General features: G+C 39.2%; 1 protein-coding gene across 7 annotated transcripts in view; it reads right to left on the minus strand.

Moving 5' to 3' along the window:
• The window catches only part of STRN (striatin), an 89721-nt gene that overhangs the window by 54356 nt on the left and 16847 nt on the right, over positions 1 to 18518 (minus strand). For all 7 annotated transcript variants that reach the window (XM_042848426.2, XM_042848425.2, XM_005296257.5 and 4 more), the window contains exon 2: positions 11549 to 11652. In XM_042848426.2, coding sequence (XP_042704360.2) covers positions 11549 to 11652 — 104 coding nt within the window. The remainder of the gene's footprint in view (positions 1 to 11548; positions 11653 to 18518) is intronic.

Below are 18518 nucleotides of genomic sequence, written 5' to 3' on the forward strand. Positions count from 1 at the left end.
AAACTGTGGGTTGGGAGCCAAAAGTCTGTCACAGCCCCGTTTTAACGGGGGTCGCCAGGGCTGCGTTAGACTTGCTGGGGCTTAGGGTCGAAGCCCAAGCCCCATCACCCAGGGCCAAAGCCCAAGTGCTTCAGCCCTAGCAGCGGGGCTCAGGCTTCGGCTTTGGCTCCCCTGCACAAGGCGGTGGGGATTGGATTTTGGCTTTGGCCCCCCTGTCTGGAGTGGCACCACGGCAGGGCTCAGGCTCTGGCCCCACCTCCTGTGGTCATGTAGTAATTTTTGTTGTCAAAAGGGGGTCGAGGTGCAATTAAGTTTGAGAACCCTTGAAATACCACTGCTAAACTTGCCCACTGGGTCATGAGCTAGTTTTTGCAACTGTGGAGACAAATGTTCAGCATATTGAAGTCCTATGCGGACAATCAGTAGAGAGTGTACCATGTGATACGACAGATTGTGTAGCAAAACAAGGTACAAAAAAAACCAGTAGTTGGAATATCTTGCTCTTGCAGGATCAGTATCCAGGGATTCAGACATAGACAAAGTAGTAATGAGTAGCAAAAGTAGTACACATGGATATAGGTTTACAGAAAAAATATGATATTGCATTACATGACATTACCTCTGGACAAACTGGAGAAATGGTCTGAAGCAAATAGGATGAAATTCAATAAGGACAAATGGAAAGTACTCCATTTAGGAAGGAACAATCAGTGGCACACATACAAAATTGGAAATGACTGCCTAGAAAGGAGTACTGCGGAAAGGGATCTGGGGGTCATAGGGGACCACAAACTAAATACGAGTCAACAGTGTAACGCTGTTGCAAAAAAGCAAACATCTTTCTGGGATGTATTAGAAGGAATGTTGTAAATAAGACACAAGAAGTAATTCTTCCACTCTACTCTGCACTAATTAGGCCTCAACTGGAGCATTGTGTCTAATTCTGGGAGCCACATTGCAGGAAGGATGTGGACAAATTGGAGAGAGTCCAGAGAAGAACGACAAAAATGATTAGAGATCTAGAAAACATGAACTATGACGGAAGATTGAAAAAAATGGGTTTGTTTAGGAAAAGAGAAGACTGAGAGGGGACATGATAATAGTTTTCAAATATGTAAAAGGTTGTTACAAGGAGAAGAAGATTTTTTTTTTCTTAACCTCTAAGGATAGGCCAAGAAGAAATGGCCATAAATTGCAGCAAGAGAGGTTTAGGTTGGACATTAGGAAAAACTTCCTAACTGTCGGGGTGGTTAAGAACTGGAATAAATTGCCTAGGAAGGTTGTGGAATCTCCATCATTGGAGATTTTTAAGAGCAGGTTAGACAAATACCTTTCAGGAATGTTTTAGATAATACTTAGTCCTGCCATGAGTGCAGGGGACTGGACTAGACCTCTCGAGGTCCCTTCCAGTTCTATGATTCTATGATAAATGTATGAAACTCCATACAACATGTGGTAGATAATTTCCTACTTAAAAAATTGTACTAAACTGAGGCAGAGAGGTTAAATGACACACACCAACTATATGGCAAAATTCAGATCTCATTATTCTGAGTCCTGTACTTCAAACACCAGACCATGCTTCTTCACATAGAGGCAAATTCCTATACTTCACATGATGCAAGCATCAACTAACAAATCCACTCACCTACTCACATTATGCTAAAATGAGATGGTGACTGATAAGGCAGAGCAGTGTCGCAGGAGAGAAGCTCTATGAGAGGCAAAGGAGGAGTTACCCTTTCCCTTACCATGCACACACTGGTAGCAAGTACACCTCTATCTCGATATAACGCTGTCCTCGGGAGCCAAAAAAAATCTTACCACGTTATAGATGAAACCGCGTTATATTGAACTTGGTTTGATCCACGGGAGTGCGCAGCCCCGCCCTCCCGGAGCACCGCTTTACCACGTTATATCCGAATTCGTGTTATATCGGGTCACGTTATAGCGGGGTAGAGGTGTATCACAATTCTTCTAAACAGTGAGTTGTCCAGTGTTGACCCAGGTTCCTCTGACCCAAGTTTACAAGACAACACGTGTTCCTGCTTAACATCCTTAATTTAAAATGGGCTAGTATTTTCCTGGCGGTTGAATATTCTTTTTCCTTACTTCCTTTCATTGCCTCCCTCTTTTATTTTTATTTCTTTTTAAATATAATAGCGCAGATTTATCAAACTAACTAATAGAATTCAACAATGTTCATGAAAAGGAGTAATTCTTGATATTGAGAGATTCTTCCACAGAATATGAGATTACAGTGAATACATGGATCACTGAAGTCAAACATTGTTTTACAATGACAAAAAAGATCAGAGGGTCTATTTAAAATACTAAGCCTTAGGCTCCAGACAAAATTTGTCCAATCTTTAGGCTGCACTTCTTGGCAAGTCAAAGATATATTTTTGTCTACTTTATACTGGTTAAAGGAGTGAACAGAAAAGAAGTTTTAAGTTTTTCTACAATAATCCCCATTGAGAGAGAAACTATAAGAGAATTCCATTTAACGTGGTATTAGGCAAGCAATATACAGAAGTCTAATAAACGGATCTAAATTAAGTTAATTAGGACTGTCAATTAATCGCAGTTAACTGACGCGATTAACAAAAAAATTAATCGTGAGTAATTGCAATTTTTATCATACTGTCAAACAACAGAATACCAATTGAAATTTATTAAATATTTTGGATATTTTTCTACATTTTCAAATATATTGATTTCAATTACAACACAGAATACAAAGTGTACACTGCTCAATTTATATTATTTTTTATTACAAATAGTATTTTTTCAGTTCACCTCAGACAAGTATTGTAGTGCAATCTCTTTATCATGAAAATGCAACTTACAAATGTAGATTTATTTATTTTTGTTACATAACTGCACTTGGAGAAGTTATGAAGTACTTGGAGGAGAGGAAAGTGATCAGGAACAGTCAACATGGATTCACCAACGGCAAGTCATGCCTGACCAACCTGATTGATGAGATAACTGGTTCTGTGTATATGCGGAAAGCAGTGGATGTGATATATCTTGACTTTAGCAAAGATTTGATATGGTCTCCCACGGTATTCTTGCCAGCAAGAAAAAAAAAGTATGAACTGGATGAATGAACTATAAGGTGGATAGAAAGCTGGCTAGATTGTTGGGCTCAATGGGTAGTGATCAATGGCTCAATGTCTAGTTGGCAGCTGGTATCAAGCGGAGTGCCCCAGGGGTTGGTCCTGGGGCTGGTTTTGTTCAAAATCTTTACTAATGATCTGGATGATGGGATGAATTGCACCTTCAGCAAGTTCGCAGATGATACTAAGCTGGGGGGAGAGGTAGATACAGTGGAGGGTAGGGATAGTGTCCAGAGTGACCTAGACAAATTGGAGGATTGGGCCAAAAAAAATCTGATGAGGTTCAACACTTAGGAAGGAAGAATCCCATGCACAACTACAGGCTGGGGACCAACTGGCTAAGCAGCAGTTCTGCAGAAAAGGACCTGGGGATTACAGTGGACGAGAAGCTGCATATGAGTCAGCAGTGTGCCCTTGTTGTCAAGAAGGCCAACAGCATATTGGGCTGTATTAGTAGGAGCATTGCCAGCAGATCGAGGGAAGTAATTATTCCCCTCTATTCGGCACTGGTGAGGCCACATCTGGAGTATTGTGTCCAGTTTTGGTGCCCCCAGTACAGAAGGGATGTGGACAAACTGGAGAGAGTCCAGCGGAGGGCAACAAAAATGATTATGGGGCTGGGGCACATGACTTACGAGGAGAGGCTGAGGGAACGGGAGTTATTTAGTCTGCAGAACAGAAGAGTGAGGGGGCAGATTTGATAGCCTTCAACTACCTGAAGGGGGGGTCCAAAAAGGATGGAGCTAGGCTTTTCTCAGTGGTGGCAGATGACAGAACAAGAAGCAATGGTCTCAAGTTGCAGTGGGGGAGGTCTAGGTTGGATATTAGGAAACACTATTTCACTAGGAGGGTGGTGAAGCATTGGAATGGGTTACTTAGGGTGGTGGTGGAATATCCATGCTTAGAGGTTTTTAAGGCCTGGCTGGACAAAGCCCTGGCTGGACAAAGCCCTGGCTGGGATGATTTAGTTGGCGTTGGTCCTGCTTTAAGCAAGGGATTGGACTAGATGATCTCCTGAGGTCTCTTCCAACCCTAATATTCTATGATTCTATGCACTCGAAAACAAAACAATGTAAAACTTTGGAGCCTACAAGTCCACTCAGTCCTACTTCTTGTTCAGCCAATCGATAAGACAAACAAGTTTGTTTACATTTACGGGAGATAATGTTGCCAACTTCTTATTTACAATGTCACCAGAAAGTGAGAACAGGCGATCACATGGCACTTTTGCAAGGTATTTACGTGCTAGATATGCTAAACATTTGTATGCCCCTTCATGCTTCAGCTGCCATTCCAGAGGACATGCTTCCATGCTGATGAGGCTCATTAAAATATAATGCGTTAATTAAATTTGTGACTGAACTTCTTGGGGGAGAATTGTGTGCCTTCTGCTCTGTTTTAACGGCATTCTGCCACATATTTCATGTTACAGTAGTCTTGTATGATGACTCAGCACATGATGTTCATTTTAAGAACACTTTCGCTGCAGATTTGACAAAACGCAAAGAAGGTACCAATGTGAGATTTTTAAAGATAGCTACAGCACTCGACCCAAGGTTTAAGAATCTGTGGCACCTTCCAAAATCTGAGAGGGATGAGGTGTGGAGCATGCTTTCAGAAGTCTTAAAAGAGTAACACTCCGATGCAGAAACTACAGAACCCGAACTACCAAAATAAATAAGTAAGTAAGTAAGTAAGTAAATAAATAAATAAATAATCAACCTTCTGCTGATGGCACCTGACTCAGATGATGAAAACAAACATGCGTCAGTCTGCACTGCTTTGGATTGTTATCGAGCAGAACCTGTCATCAGCCTGGACGAATGTCCTTTGGAATGATGGATGAAGCATGAAGAGACATATGAATCTTTAGCGCATCTGGCATGTAAATATCTGGCAAAGCTAGCTGCAACAGTGCCATGTGAATGCCTGGTCTCACTTTCACATCTTCATTTATTAATGGATCTACTAACTTGGGCAGGTTCTTCCTCCCACCCCAATATACTTTTAAAAACCCTTCCGATTCCTTTCACACCAAGGTAATTAATTCATTTTCTTCCTGGCTCTCACCTTTTTCCTTGTGTGTTAAACTCCTATCTAGTTTTGTTTTCTCTCCCCTTCTTCAATCCCAGTGGAGTTTCTTTTCAATCCCAGAAGTTTGAGTAGATACTTATAGATCCACCATGACCACTTGGTTTTCTTTGCAGTTTCCATTTTCAGAGGGACTATAGTTTGTTGCACTTCATTTAGTCTTTTACTTTTTCCAGCACTCCTACACCAATGGATTTTAATACTTCCTCCCATTATATGTTCACTAAATTCCCTCAAAATTATACCTGGTAGTCCAACTCTGACTAGCTCCAACTGAACTACACTTAACACTAAAACTGGCTGCTCCAGATTAGAGGTCAGCTATATTAACATATATGGAGAATTATACATTGCAGCTAACTATACTTGTGTTTGTGCAGCAGATAAATGGAGAAACTTTGGTTTCCCATATGATCATTATGACAATACTGAATACCCCAAAAGAATACCCTAAAGTTTGGAGGATAAGAAATTAAACTTAAAGATATACATTATCTTCACATGAAAATGATGGTTTAGATGAGATGTAAGTCATTGAACTATTAACATCTATATTAATTTCTGAAAAGAATAATTTGTATGAACAGCAGTATGCAGAGACTGAAAAGTAAATTGATATGAAAATAATTGGCTTTAACAGACATGTTACCAAAGTTATTTTCCAACTGCAACCAGCTTTGACAGTCATTTGGAAGGAAGATATTTTTAGACTGCAAAGCTATGTTACTAAATAGACCTGCTTAGTTATTAAGATAAGGAGGATCACTACAACTGCTTTTACTTTCTCACTTCATTAACTTATTCACTGCTCTGCTTCATTCTTTTCTTCTTCATGAACTGCAAATCTGCTGTGCAAGTAATCCATATTTGCTATTCAATATGGCTGCCCCAACATCTCAATAAATTGAGAAAAAGAAACTTAGTTAAATTTTAAAAACTTTTAAACTCTCCATTTAAATGCCCTAGGATCAAAGACTTTCATTGCTCACAGACCAATTCATAGAAAGAAACCAGTTTGATTTCTAATCAAGAAATGCCGCTATTTCTTGGAAATATTTCAGTGTGTAGACCTGAAGCATCCAATCCAGCTGTGCTGAGAGTGTCTGCCAAACATCCGTAGAAGTACTAAGAGGAGTCGCCAGACCAATAGACGTAAACAAGACAGACTGCCAGGAACAGCATTGGGAGATATCCTGGCCAGGGGAGAAGGCGCCAGTCTTACTCTGACCAGACACACCATTTTAAAAAATAACAAAAAGTATTTCTAGAAAAGTGGCCTAAGAATTCTGTTGTTTGGTTAAAATACTCTGGAAAGGGAAATGAGTAACAGACGGATTATTAGTTGTTGGACATATGCTTAAAACAGATTAGCATGTTTTTAGTTAGCTCCTGAAAATCCAGGGATAACAATTTAAACAAGTAACTGGTAACTGAGCAACATTACTACCAAAAAAGTAATAAAATAACCTTGAGGTGTGAAAAAAAGTCTTACACTGCAATCTGCTGGATGGTAGCAAAATTACAACACAATTGCTTTGAATCAGCCAGGGCCGGCTCCAGGGTTTTTGCCGCCCCAAGCGGCGCAAAAAAAAAAAAGCCGCAATCGCGATCTGCGGCGGCAATTCGGCGGAAGGTCCTTCGCTCCGAGCGGGAGTGAGGGACCGTCCACCGAATTGCCGCTGAATAGCTGGACATGCCGGCCCTCTCCGGAGTGGCCGCCCCAAGCACCTGCTTGGCAAGCTGGTGCCTGGAGCCGGCCCTGGAACCAGCAAATGTATGAAAGTGTTCAAATTAATTATTGATCATCCCTCTTCTTTTTAAATGACTTCTGCATATAATGTATTAAAGAATCCTTGATAGAAATCATTATGTATTAAAGTTGACCAAATCTCTTTGTCAGGGAATAGAACCAAACACACTCCGCTCCATAGTGGAAAATTTTTACACTCCACTATAAGTAATGACTCTTGCAAGATTTTATAGTAATTAATTACAGAACAGTGACATTGATCAGAAATTAAGTTAATCATTGTCAGCGACTGAAAAAAATATGCTGAATATTCAGTATACACAGGCTTGAGAGGCAGCATATTGTTGAGAAACCAGTGCCACTCGCACTTGTCATGACATGCTGCCAATGGGTCCTAGTATGGATCAGCATTTTACATACTGGGTCATGACTAATAGGTATAGTTATTTGCTTGATAAAGATTTGGTAAATTTAGAGGGCTGGGCAGGATCGAAGTAATCTTCCCTTTATCTCTTAATTACCTGGTCTTTTTTTCTCCTCCAATCCCCAATCTTGCTTTCCCGTGCCCTCATCACAATTGGCCAGGAGAAAAGTTCTGCTCTTCCCCTGCAGATTGTCCTTTTTGTGACTCCCAGATGCTCAGTGGGAACAATCAACACAAGCTCTTCACTGAATGTTGGCTAACCCAGGTTGTGAGCTGATTTAGGAAAATACTGTTGTGACACACAGCAGGGCTTCTTGTGCTCAGTATGCTGCCCTGCTTCTAAGTACCAAACAAAATTTCTGCTTAGAGACCCTCCCAGAACAAATACGAGATTGTTTCTTGAGCAATTAGCAAGTGAAGCTTGCTATAAATAGCTGTCAGCATAACCCATTCAGAAACATTGAATTTGCTTTAAAAATGGTTAAAAATAGAGGAAGAAAGGAACTGTCATGCCAGATCAGACTAGTTGACCATCTAGTTTGATATCCTGATTGACAATGGCTAATATCACACACTTCAGAGAAAGGTGCAGGTCTACTTATTAATGGATAAACACAAAACACTCTGCCCATAGGAGGAAAAGTGGTGGTTTTCCCTAACCTATTAGTGGTCATTTTCTGCCTTAAAGCATAAGGGATGAAATGTCCCTAGTACATTTCTAAGGCTATGTCTACACTAGCACTTTTGTCAGTAAAACTTATGTCACTCGGGTGCGAAAAAACACATCCCTGACCGACAGAAGCACTGGTGTGGACAGTGCTATGTCAGCAGGAGATGCTCTCCTACCAACATAGCTACTGCTGATTGTTGGGGGTGATTTAATTATGTCAACAGGAGAGCTCTCTCCCGTCGGCATAGAATGGCTACATGGGATATCTTACAATGGCACAGCTGCATCAGTACCACTGTAAGGTCTCTAGTGTAGACACAGCCCTAGAGAGACAAAATGGGTGAGGTAATCTCTTTTATTAGACCAACTTCTGCTGGTGAGAGAGAGAAGCTTTTGAGCTCACACGATTTCTTCAAATCTGGGAAATGTACTTAGTGTCAAAGCTAAATTCAAGGGTCAGATTGTTTAGCACAAGTATTTAACACATCTCAAGGGACCATTCAAGGTGAAGTGGCCAGTTAACACCTCTCCAGTCAAAGGGGAAGAGGAGAGGAAAAAAAACTCAGGGAGCGGTTTACTGGATTATAGGTTGTTATAAATCCAGTATCTTTATTAAATCCATGATTTTTAGTGTCTAGCAAAGTTATGAATTTAAACTCCCAGACTTGTCTTATAAAGGTGTTATGAAGATTTTCTTTAAGGATGAGGACCTCTGTCAGACCTCTGTGGAGAGTGTTCACCAACAGGTGATTTGGTATTTTTGTCCTTTATCATTTTTCTATGTGAATTCATTTGAGAGCATAGTAATTGTCTGGTTTCAACCATATAGTTGTTATTGGGGCATTTAGTTCACTGGGTGAGGTATACCACATGTTGTGATAGACGTGTGTAGAACCCACAGATCTTGAAAGGTGTGTTTGGGGAAAGAGGGGGAGTGTTGATCATCGTAGCAATGCAGATACATCTACAGGTTTTGCATCTGTTGGCCCATTTCAAACAGTTGACAAGAAGGTGTGAACTTAACAACTGGGAGTGGATGGGTCATTATAAAACCTAATTTCCCCTCTACGCAAAAGAATTAATGGACACGAATCTGACATCAGGAATCATAATACTCAAAAACCAGTGGGAGAACACTTTAACCTGTCTGGTCATTCAATGACAGACCTGCGGGTGGCTATATTACAACAGAAAAACTTCAAAAACAGACTCCAATGAGAGACTGCTGAGCTGGAATTGATATGCAAACTAGACACAATCAACTCAGGATTGAATAAGGATTGGGAATGGCTGAGCCATTACAAACATTGAATCTATCTCCCCTTGTAAGTATTCTCACACTTCTTATCAAACTGTCTGTACTGGGCTATCTTGATCATCACTTCAAACGTTTTTTTTTCTCTTACTTAATTGGCCTCTCAGAGTTGGTAAGACAACTCCCACCTGTTTATGCTCTCTGTATGTGTGTATATACATCTCCTCAATATTTATTCCACTCTGTATGCATCCGAAGAAGTGGGCTGTAGTCCACGAAAGCTTATGCTCTAATAAATTTGTTAGTCTCTAAGGTGCCACAAGTACTCCTGTTCTTTTTACACCTTCTTGTCAACTGTTTGAATGGGCCACTCTCATTACCACTACAAAAGTGATTTTTTCCTCCCTTGGTATCCTACTGTTAATTGAATTGTCTTGTTAGACTGACCTCCCACTTGGTAAGGCAACTCCCATCATTTCATGTGCTGTGTATTTATACCTGCTACTGTATTTTCCACTCCATGCATCTGATGAAGTGGGTTCTAGCCAACGAAAGCTTATGCCCAAATAAATTTGTTAGTCTCTGAGGTGCCACAAGGACTCCTCATTGTTTTTGCCGATACAGACCTAACACGGCTACAACTCTGAAACCTGCTTCAAAAGAATTGATCTGGGAAAGCCATGTCCCCAACATCCTCTGTCATTAAGCATAATGCAAACAGATCTACACACCCTGCTTGCACTGGTTTAAATTGCTGGAAATTTTTGATCAAAAGATACCTCACCTTCCCATGGGTCACATATATATTTGCTTTCTTTATGAATTAGACAACAATGAAAGAAGTCAGAATGGGACTTGCTCATAACAGCATGCTAAAATTACTACATAGCAATATTCTTTCACTGGGCCTTTTTCTGAATTTTTCAGTGTCCACATTGACACTCAGTGTTAATACACTTTCAAGGTAATTACAAATTCTTCCTGTCCCCGTGAGTTTAGCCAAAAGTAGTTTCTCTAGTGATATGAACTAAACTGCATTTATGATTTTACTTATGGCTTTTACTGATTTAAACTGTTTTAGAGATTGTACATTTAAAGTTGTTTAATTCTTTTCTTATTGAAAAGTGATTAGGATTCTTTAGTGGCCAGATGGTATACAAATATTATTTATTATTAATAGTAATACCAGACTCAATAAGTCACTAAGGAAACAAATACACCTCTATCTCGATATAACGCTGTCCTCGGCAGCCAAAATATCTTACCACGTTATAGGTGAAACCGCGTTCTATCGAACTTGCTTTGATCCGCCAGAGTGCGCAGCCCCGCCACCGCCCCTCCCCCCCCCCCCCGGAACACTGCTTTACCGCGTTATATGAGAATTTATATTATATCGGGGTAGAGGTGTACTCTTATCTCTGAAAATATTATTACGCCATTTTACAGATCACAGGTACACCCTCACCTGGAATTCTAGGTTCAGTTCTCATCGCCTCATCTCAAAAATGAGCAAACAAAATTAAGGGCGGGGAGGGTGTGACATGATAATTAGGGGCATGGAAAAACTCACATGAAGATAATATGGAAAGACTGTTTACCTTTGCAAGAAGACAGGATAAAAGCATACACAACAATGAATGGTATAGAAAAGGTAGATTGGGAACTTTTATTTACCTTCTCATACAAATACACGGGGACATTAAATGAAAATCAAAAAGTGGCAAAACTCAAAACTGATATAAGTATGTACCTTTTCACCCAGTGCATAATTAGCAGGTGGAACTTCTTGTCACAGATTATTATTGAGGTGAAGAGTTATCAAGATTTAAAAATATAGATATTTATGTGGATAACAAGAATTTTTATTTAGTTTATTAACAAACACAAAACCTTTGAAAGAGAAAAAAAATTGTGCTTCAGAATATAAAACAATGTCTTCTGGGAGTTAGAAAGAAACTTGCCCTGAGAGATGTTATACTGTAATTGTCTAATTCAAGGTTTTTTTAAAACCTTTTTCTGAAGCATCTGAATAGTGGTCACTGCTGGTGACAGGATTCTGGATGAGATGGACTGATTCAGTATGACAATTCTTACATTCATAATTACCAATTCAAGATTCAGATCTCCAAAAAAATATTTTTCCTCTGATGAGCCAAAATGATATAAAATATTAAAAGACAAATATTAGTAAGAGACTTTTTAAACAAAATTCTCTATTATCTTAAAAGTGATGTACCTTTCCTGTTTAAGAGCATATTCCAGCATTTTGATTCTCCGCACTAGATCCTTCTTCAGATTTTCTTGTCCCTTTCTTTCCCCTTGAAGAAAGGCAATTTGGGCCTGGAAAAGACAAAACTCTACTTAGAAAAGTTCAAAAAAAGGCAAATTGTTTCCCCAATATATTTGCATGACAGATATATTAAGGGTCCCCATCCACTCCCAACCCCTTCTGAATCATTTCACAACTGATTCCATTTAACACTGTTTAAAAGCAGTTTGGCTACTGCAAACCAGGCACAACTATCATTTTGACCATATCAACTCTCTTTGAATTCCTCCACTGGCTCCCCCTTCTCTATTGCCTCAACCATAAGCAGCTCATCTTTGCTTTCAAGACTCTTTACACTCAGTCCCCGGCATATCTGTAATCTCTCATTCACAAGCAAGCTACCAGTGCTCATCTCCAATTAGCCCATGATGCCAGCCTCCACTGCCCATGTTACATTTTCAAACAAGCATCTTTGGACATTCTTCTATGCTTCTACAAGGCACTTCAGCTGAAGTATTCTCTGTAAAAATCCAACAAATCACTGGCTTATCCATCTTCAAATCCCTCCTCAAAATATCCCCTTTGTTAAATTTCTTTAGTAGGCATCACAATATTAGGTTGCTAGTATTCAGAGACCAGTGACTATCATGCTAACAAACATTATCTCATAATCTGTCGTCTCTTGTCTTATATAAGACTGTAAACTCCTTGGGCCAGGAACAGTCTTTTTGATCTGTGTTTATACTGTAAATTATTAATAATAAGTGTTATAAAACTATCCATAGTTTGCATTGACAAACCCTTTAAACCATAGCCTCTTTAAAGACTCCAAAATAATAAACAGGAGTTAAAGAAATATAGTAATTTTTAATTGCCTCACATAGCAATTAAGTTTGGTCTGAGGGCTAAGCATTCAAGCAAATATAAAAAACAGATAAGTAGCATCCAAAAAAAATTAGGCAGAAAAAGACACAAACAACATGTAAGGGGAGAATGTCTTGAGTTGAATGATAACTGAAGTAGTATGTAAATAGGTTAGATATTTCTATATTGCAGGTCAAGGGATTTCTTTAAAGTTAATGAAAGGAAAAGGAAAACTTAAAGGCTGAGCCTTTATTTAAATGTTGGAAAAAACAGACTATGAAGTTTATTCAGAGACATTGTTTATAAGAAATGTCAGTTGAACTAATACAAAAGGTTTTTGGATGGAGGTGGGAGATTTAAAGACAAATGGCAGATAGGTGCCTAACTCCCATTGACTCTGAATGGAAATTAGCATTTAACTACTTTTAAAAATCTCCTTTATGTATAAAATTGTAATAGAGGATGTTCATGACCAATCATGCAAAAAGGCCGCCAACTGGTGCCCAAAAGAGTTATCTCTGGTACAAAACAGGTCCCTGAGCTCTTTCTAAACCAACTCATGGAACTCAGATGTTTGAAGCCAAGCATATTTACAGGCATCCACCCCCCGGTACTAGCCCTGACCTCAGTTTCACCCACATTCTAGGCTGCCCATACCCAATGTCAGGCCATATCCTTGTGAATAAGCTGCTTAAGCTCCTGACATTTTTTTAGGGAGGAGAATCAAGCAAGATGGCGGGCTAATACTCTGTAATATGAAGGGTTTTGGCTACAGATCAGTAAACTCTTCCTCCAAGCTAATCCCATCATGATTATGACACCAAGGCCAATTTGTGGTGCTCTACTCTGGCAGCAGTTGATCAGGCCTGACATACTGACTATGCCTAACACACTGTTGTCATAATCTGTATCTCAAAGGTGACATGTAAGATATCATTGGAAAACTAATAACTCACTGATCATTAATATTCTTGTATGATGTATGCACAGGATGTGTACAAAAAGTAATGAATATATGCTAGAATCATTCTTAAAATGTGTTTGGCAAGCAACGTATAAACACAGTCTGTATTAAACAAAGGAATATGGGTTTACCTCAATTTATATATAAGCAACAAACAGAGTCATCAAACAAGACAGGAGATTGCAGAAACAGAAAATTTGCATTTTAGCAAACACCAGCGGAGGAAGAAAGAGCATGGAGCTTCCATCACCACCAGACTCTATGTTGCCTTCCTCAAAGCTTAAAGAAGCTTTCCTGGTCACTAAAGACAGGTGGCTGAACCTCAAAGCATTAAGTAATTGAATCAACTTTTTTTTTATAATACAGTAATATTGTATACGAAGTGTATAGAGAGGTCTTTTTTAAAAGCTAATGAGACACTGGTGATTAATGTATATATGGGGAAATTATATACATTTAATGATATTATGCTTTAAAGCCTGTGACCAAACAGGTAGAAACAGTTTCCCTCCCAGGCAGGAGGAAACATCACTGCTATCTACCTGTCTCCAAAGAAATTAAACAAGGTGTGACAAAAAACAATGGAAGCCCAATTTCCATAAACATCAGTAGGGGGATGGGAAGATAACAAGGGAAGAACAGCATGAGGTCATCCTGTCTGTAGAAGCAAGGTCACTGAACTTTGAGAGAGATGCTTTCAAAGGTTTATGGCACTACAAAGGGAGGAGAAGCAAACCCCTAAGCTACTGGTTTGTTATTTTCTGTTTGCTTATTTCGGGAAAGGGAAATAGTGGCTGGGGAAAGCATTGAGGTAAAATGAAGGTATTGCCTTTTGAAGTTTTCTACATCAGGAGAGACAGTTGGTTCTTTGTGTGTGGACTACATGACTGGCCAATTGAGGGCAAAAGAGTGAAAACTGCTCTGAGGGCTTCTTAGGCCCACAGAAGAATGTGGCTGATCCTGATGAGGAACTCCCACATTCAAAGATGTGGAATGTAGGAAAGTATTGTTTCTCATTTCATAGTGTTCCCCGAAATGTTGGTGTTGAAGGAGAAGAGGGAAGCATGCATATTGGAGGAAAGTTTTGAAGAACAGACTCTGTAGATGGTTTTTATCCAGATGTCTTGAGTAGTACTGGCCCAAGTTAGTAAAATTACTACTATATTGTAGCTTTTTCTTGTTTCCAGGTTTCTGAAGAGCTCCTGGATTTGTCAAAAAAGGAGTAAAAGAGGTGTTTGCGGGAACAAGAGCTCAAGTCTCCAGACTGTTTAAATATTTGACTGAAAACACTACTTGTTCTGCAACAGCTTGAGCTTGATCAAGTCATAGGATTCTTAAATCACTGCATCCAGTGCTTCTGCAAGAAGTGTAAGGCTGCGAAAAAGAGACTGAACTAGATAAGATCAAGAAATGATGTCTGCCACTTAGGCTTTGTGGTGGTAAACACAAAACAGAGATGAAGAATGGGATGTAGCAACAAAGGTCAGAGGAATGATACAAAGGTTGATAGACCTTTGAGCACCTTTCAATTTTTTCAAGCCCTTGGGTTTAGACCTTTGCAGCTTACCCCAGGTCTAAACCCTGGAAAGAGAGACCATGAAAATTACCAGGCAGGCCAAGGCTGCAGACTGAAGTCTCATTTCCGTGCATTCAAGCTTATCAGGATTCTTCGGAGTGACTGCCTATTCACTTGATTGGTAGTTTTATTGGTAAGTCCGGGTAATGGACAAGCCCACTTTAGGGACGATGAAAAATGTACGGCCTCTCTTTCTTAAGACTATATAGTTTCTGGCATAATTTGTTCATGCCCCCCACTCTCTTCTTACAATGTCCTTCCATGCAGGTACACAATATTTCTGTGGGATTCCCAAACTGGAAATAAGGTACTGGTGTTTCATTTGGTCATTTTCATAGGGTACACTGGAGGAACAGGGTAGATCTCCAATTCTTGATTATTATTATTTCCAAGGCTTTAGTGACCCTAATTTTTTGCCTTCAATTGATAAATATACACTGGAAAATTACAATGAAATCAGCTTACTGTACAATGAAAAACCATTGCAAGATATGTATCTAAGCTTACAGAAAAAAACTGATACTATAATTGAGAAATTTTAAGCATAATTAAAGTAAAATTAAATGTAAAAAACACTGTAATGCATATACAGAAAACACAACATTGAGGTTACACATCAAGTCTTATCACTGGTATTTCCTGACTTGAATGCTTAAACATGCAACTGTAATGTTTTCTTAACAGTATCTGTATGCAATATTACTTAATATTTATTTAACAAAGACAGCTACTTGCACCTTCATCCAGTCAGGAGAAAACGATAGGAAAGAAAATTATCACAAGATGCAAGTCAATAAAGAAAATTAATTACCGTATATTTCTACAACTTCAAATGGAAATATGCCATATTTAATCAAAGTCTCTATGATAAGAAATTGATATTTCTAAGTGTCACCTCTGATCAAAATAAATGGCCAATATCTGAGTGAAATATGTAAACAAACATGCTTCAAGGAGTAATGTCCAATGTAGGTGATCAATGAGATAAAATGATAAAAGGCAATTAGAAGAATGAAAGATTCACAGAATGTCTGGAAGTAATAGGAAATATTCTGTAACATCTACCCCACTACCAAAAATTTAAATGTTTCACTGTTAGTATCAAAGACACCTTACTTAACATGCACACCACATTAATTAGGGTCCGTGCCTCCATAACAAATTCATTTCTACTTTCAGCCACAGCATACACACACAAATCCTGTAACTCTATGGTGCTGGTGGCTCCCCATATCCAGCTGCTAAACTGCGGGAAAAGGAATCTAAAAAATATTAAGTACTTATTTAATATTACTTTTCTATGTACATTTCTGAAGTTGCCACAGGGATAGGACTGCAAATGGGAGGGGAGATGATCTGCAGCATTTCAAGTTGAAGGGAAAAAATGGTTCACAAGACAATATCTGAGGTACACAATATGGAAGAGTTTGCGAAACCCCAGATTAGGTTGCTTTGTTTTCTCTCATACACACACAAATGCACAATCAGATTTTTCTTTAAATTTCCTCTGCAACCATCTCAGATTTTTTTGATGATTATTTGGAATCAACATGGTATTTCCCACTATGACAGTTTTAATGTGTATCAAATTTTGAATCTAAATTATTTTACAATACTGTAAATTAAGGAAGGAATACCTTAGTTGTGAATATGCTATGTCACAACCTTCGCATTGTACCCTGGCCACTCCCAAGAAAGCATGCCAAAGTCTCAAGGATTCACACACACACACCCCATAAACAGGTTTTTGCAGTAACTGACCTTCTAGCCAAGAAGGGCTGTGTCAAGCAAACTTCTGGGCTAGTCATCACTACTTCTGAAGTGGCCTGAAGGGTTGATGCAGAGACATGTAATGCTTCTTTCACTATGGGTGGAGCACTCTCTCGCCATAGCACTCCGAGCTCCTGCTGGCTCAGCAATGAAGACTCAAGGTGGAGTCAGGGTATGTCTACACTACAGTGACTATACCAGGATAGCTACACCATCATAGACCCGTACCATAAACGTAGTCTAAACTGACAGAAGGGGTTTTTCTGTTTGTGTAGGAACACCACCTGCCCGAAGTATGTTAGCTACACTGATGGAAACATAGTTACATCAACATAGCTGCTTCCACACTGGGAGCTGCATCGCCAGTGTTACATGGGTCAGAGTGTGGACATACCCTTAGAGAGGGAATGAGAGAGACAGATACACCTAAAAAACACAGTCTAAACACCCTTTCAAAAAAAAATAAACAAACAAAACCCCCTGCAAGAGTAAAAATAATGCAGGCAGAAGTCCAGCAGCAGAATGGGGGCTATCCAGTTTATTGCACTGAATGCAGCATGTATGATTACCTGCCTTGTGGGCAGGTGCAAGCAACTCCTGGCCTTTTAAAATTTAGCCTTTTAAGATCAGAGTGGTTGAACTGGGGGAGCTAAGGGAGACAGAGAGGTACACAGATGAGACTTTCAAGGCCACAATAGAATGATCCCATCCCCCGCACTTCTGTGCTGTTCAGGAGGATGAACATCTCAGGGAACAAGAACATTTTACCTTTTATTTTATTTTATTTATTTTGATGGGGGGGAAAACTGTCATGCTTAATTATTATTTGTTTTACCATAGTTCCTAAGATACCCAGTCCAGACCAGGATTTAATTGCGCTAGGTGCTGTACAAGCAGAACAAAAAGACAGCTGCTGACCCAGAAAATTTACAATCTAAGTATAAGACAAGACAGATACACACAGATGGGGAGTACAAGGAAAGAGTATTAATCAGCATGACAAGCAGTGGTCTCAGCATATCAGCAGTCTAACCTTTGTCAAGTTTTTTGTACGCTATTGTAAAATGGTCCAATATGCTTTGAAGTTCACACTACATTGAAACTGATTGGAGTGGCCAGGGGTAAGGTCACACTTTTGGTACTATTTTGCTACAAACAGTATTTTTACAAAGTTGTATTAGGAGGGCAACGGCACATCATCTTACATTTTATGGCTTCATAAAGATTAAAATGTAATATCTTTTTAAATTAAAGCTTAGAATTTGCATAAAACTTTACATTAACAAAAACTCCAGACCCTAAAATTCACAGGATCTGAAATTCTCATCCCCCTCCACAGATTTAAGTTTAAAAAAATACATAAAACTCTTAAAGATGCTGTTAACAAACCCCTTGATATGATAGAAGAGCAAAAATGAAAACTATCTGCAGTTTACCTTTAATATGGGATATTCAAGAAGAGGCAAGGAAGCTACATTTTTAATGAATCTGTAAACTCAGGGGTTGTACCGTATGACTGAAGAATTGCTAACATAGTTCCTATCTTTAAGAAAGGGAAAAAACGTGATCCGGGCAAATACAGGCCTGTTAGTTTGACATCTGTAGTATGCAAGGTTTTGGAAAAAATTTTGAAGGAGAAAGTAGTTAAGGACATTGAGGTCAACGGTAATTGGGACAAATTACAACATGATTTTACAAAAGGTAGATCGTGTCAAACCAACCTGATCTTCTTGGAGAAGGTAACAGATTTTTTTAGACAAAGG

This window comes from Chrysemys picta, chromosome 3, assembly GCF_011386835.1.
Source record: "Chrysemys picta bellii isolate R12L10 chromosome 3, ASM1138683v2, whole genome shotgun sequence".
Taxonomy (NCBI): domain Eukaryota; kingdom Metazoa; phylum Chordata; order Testudines; family Emydidae; genus Chrysemys; species Chrysemys picta.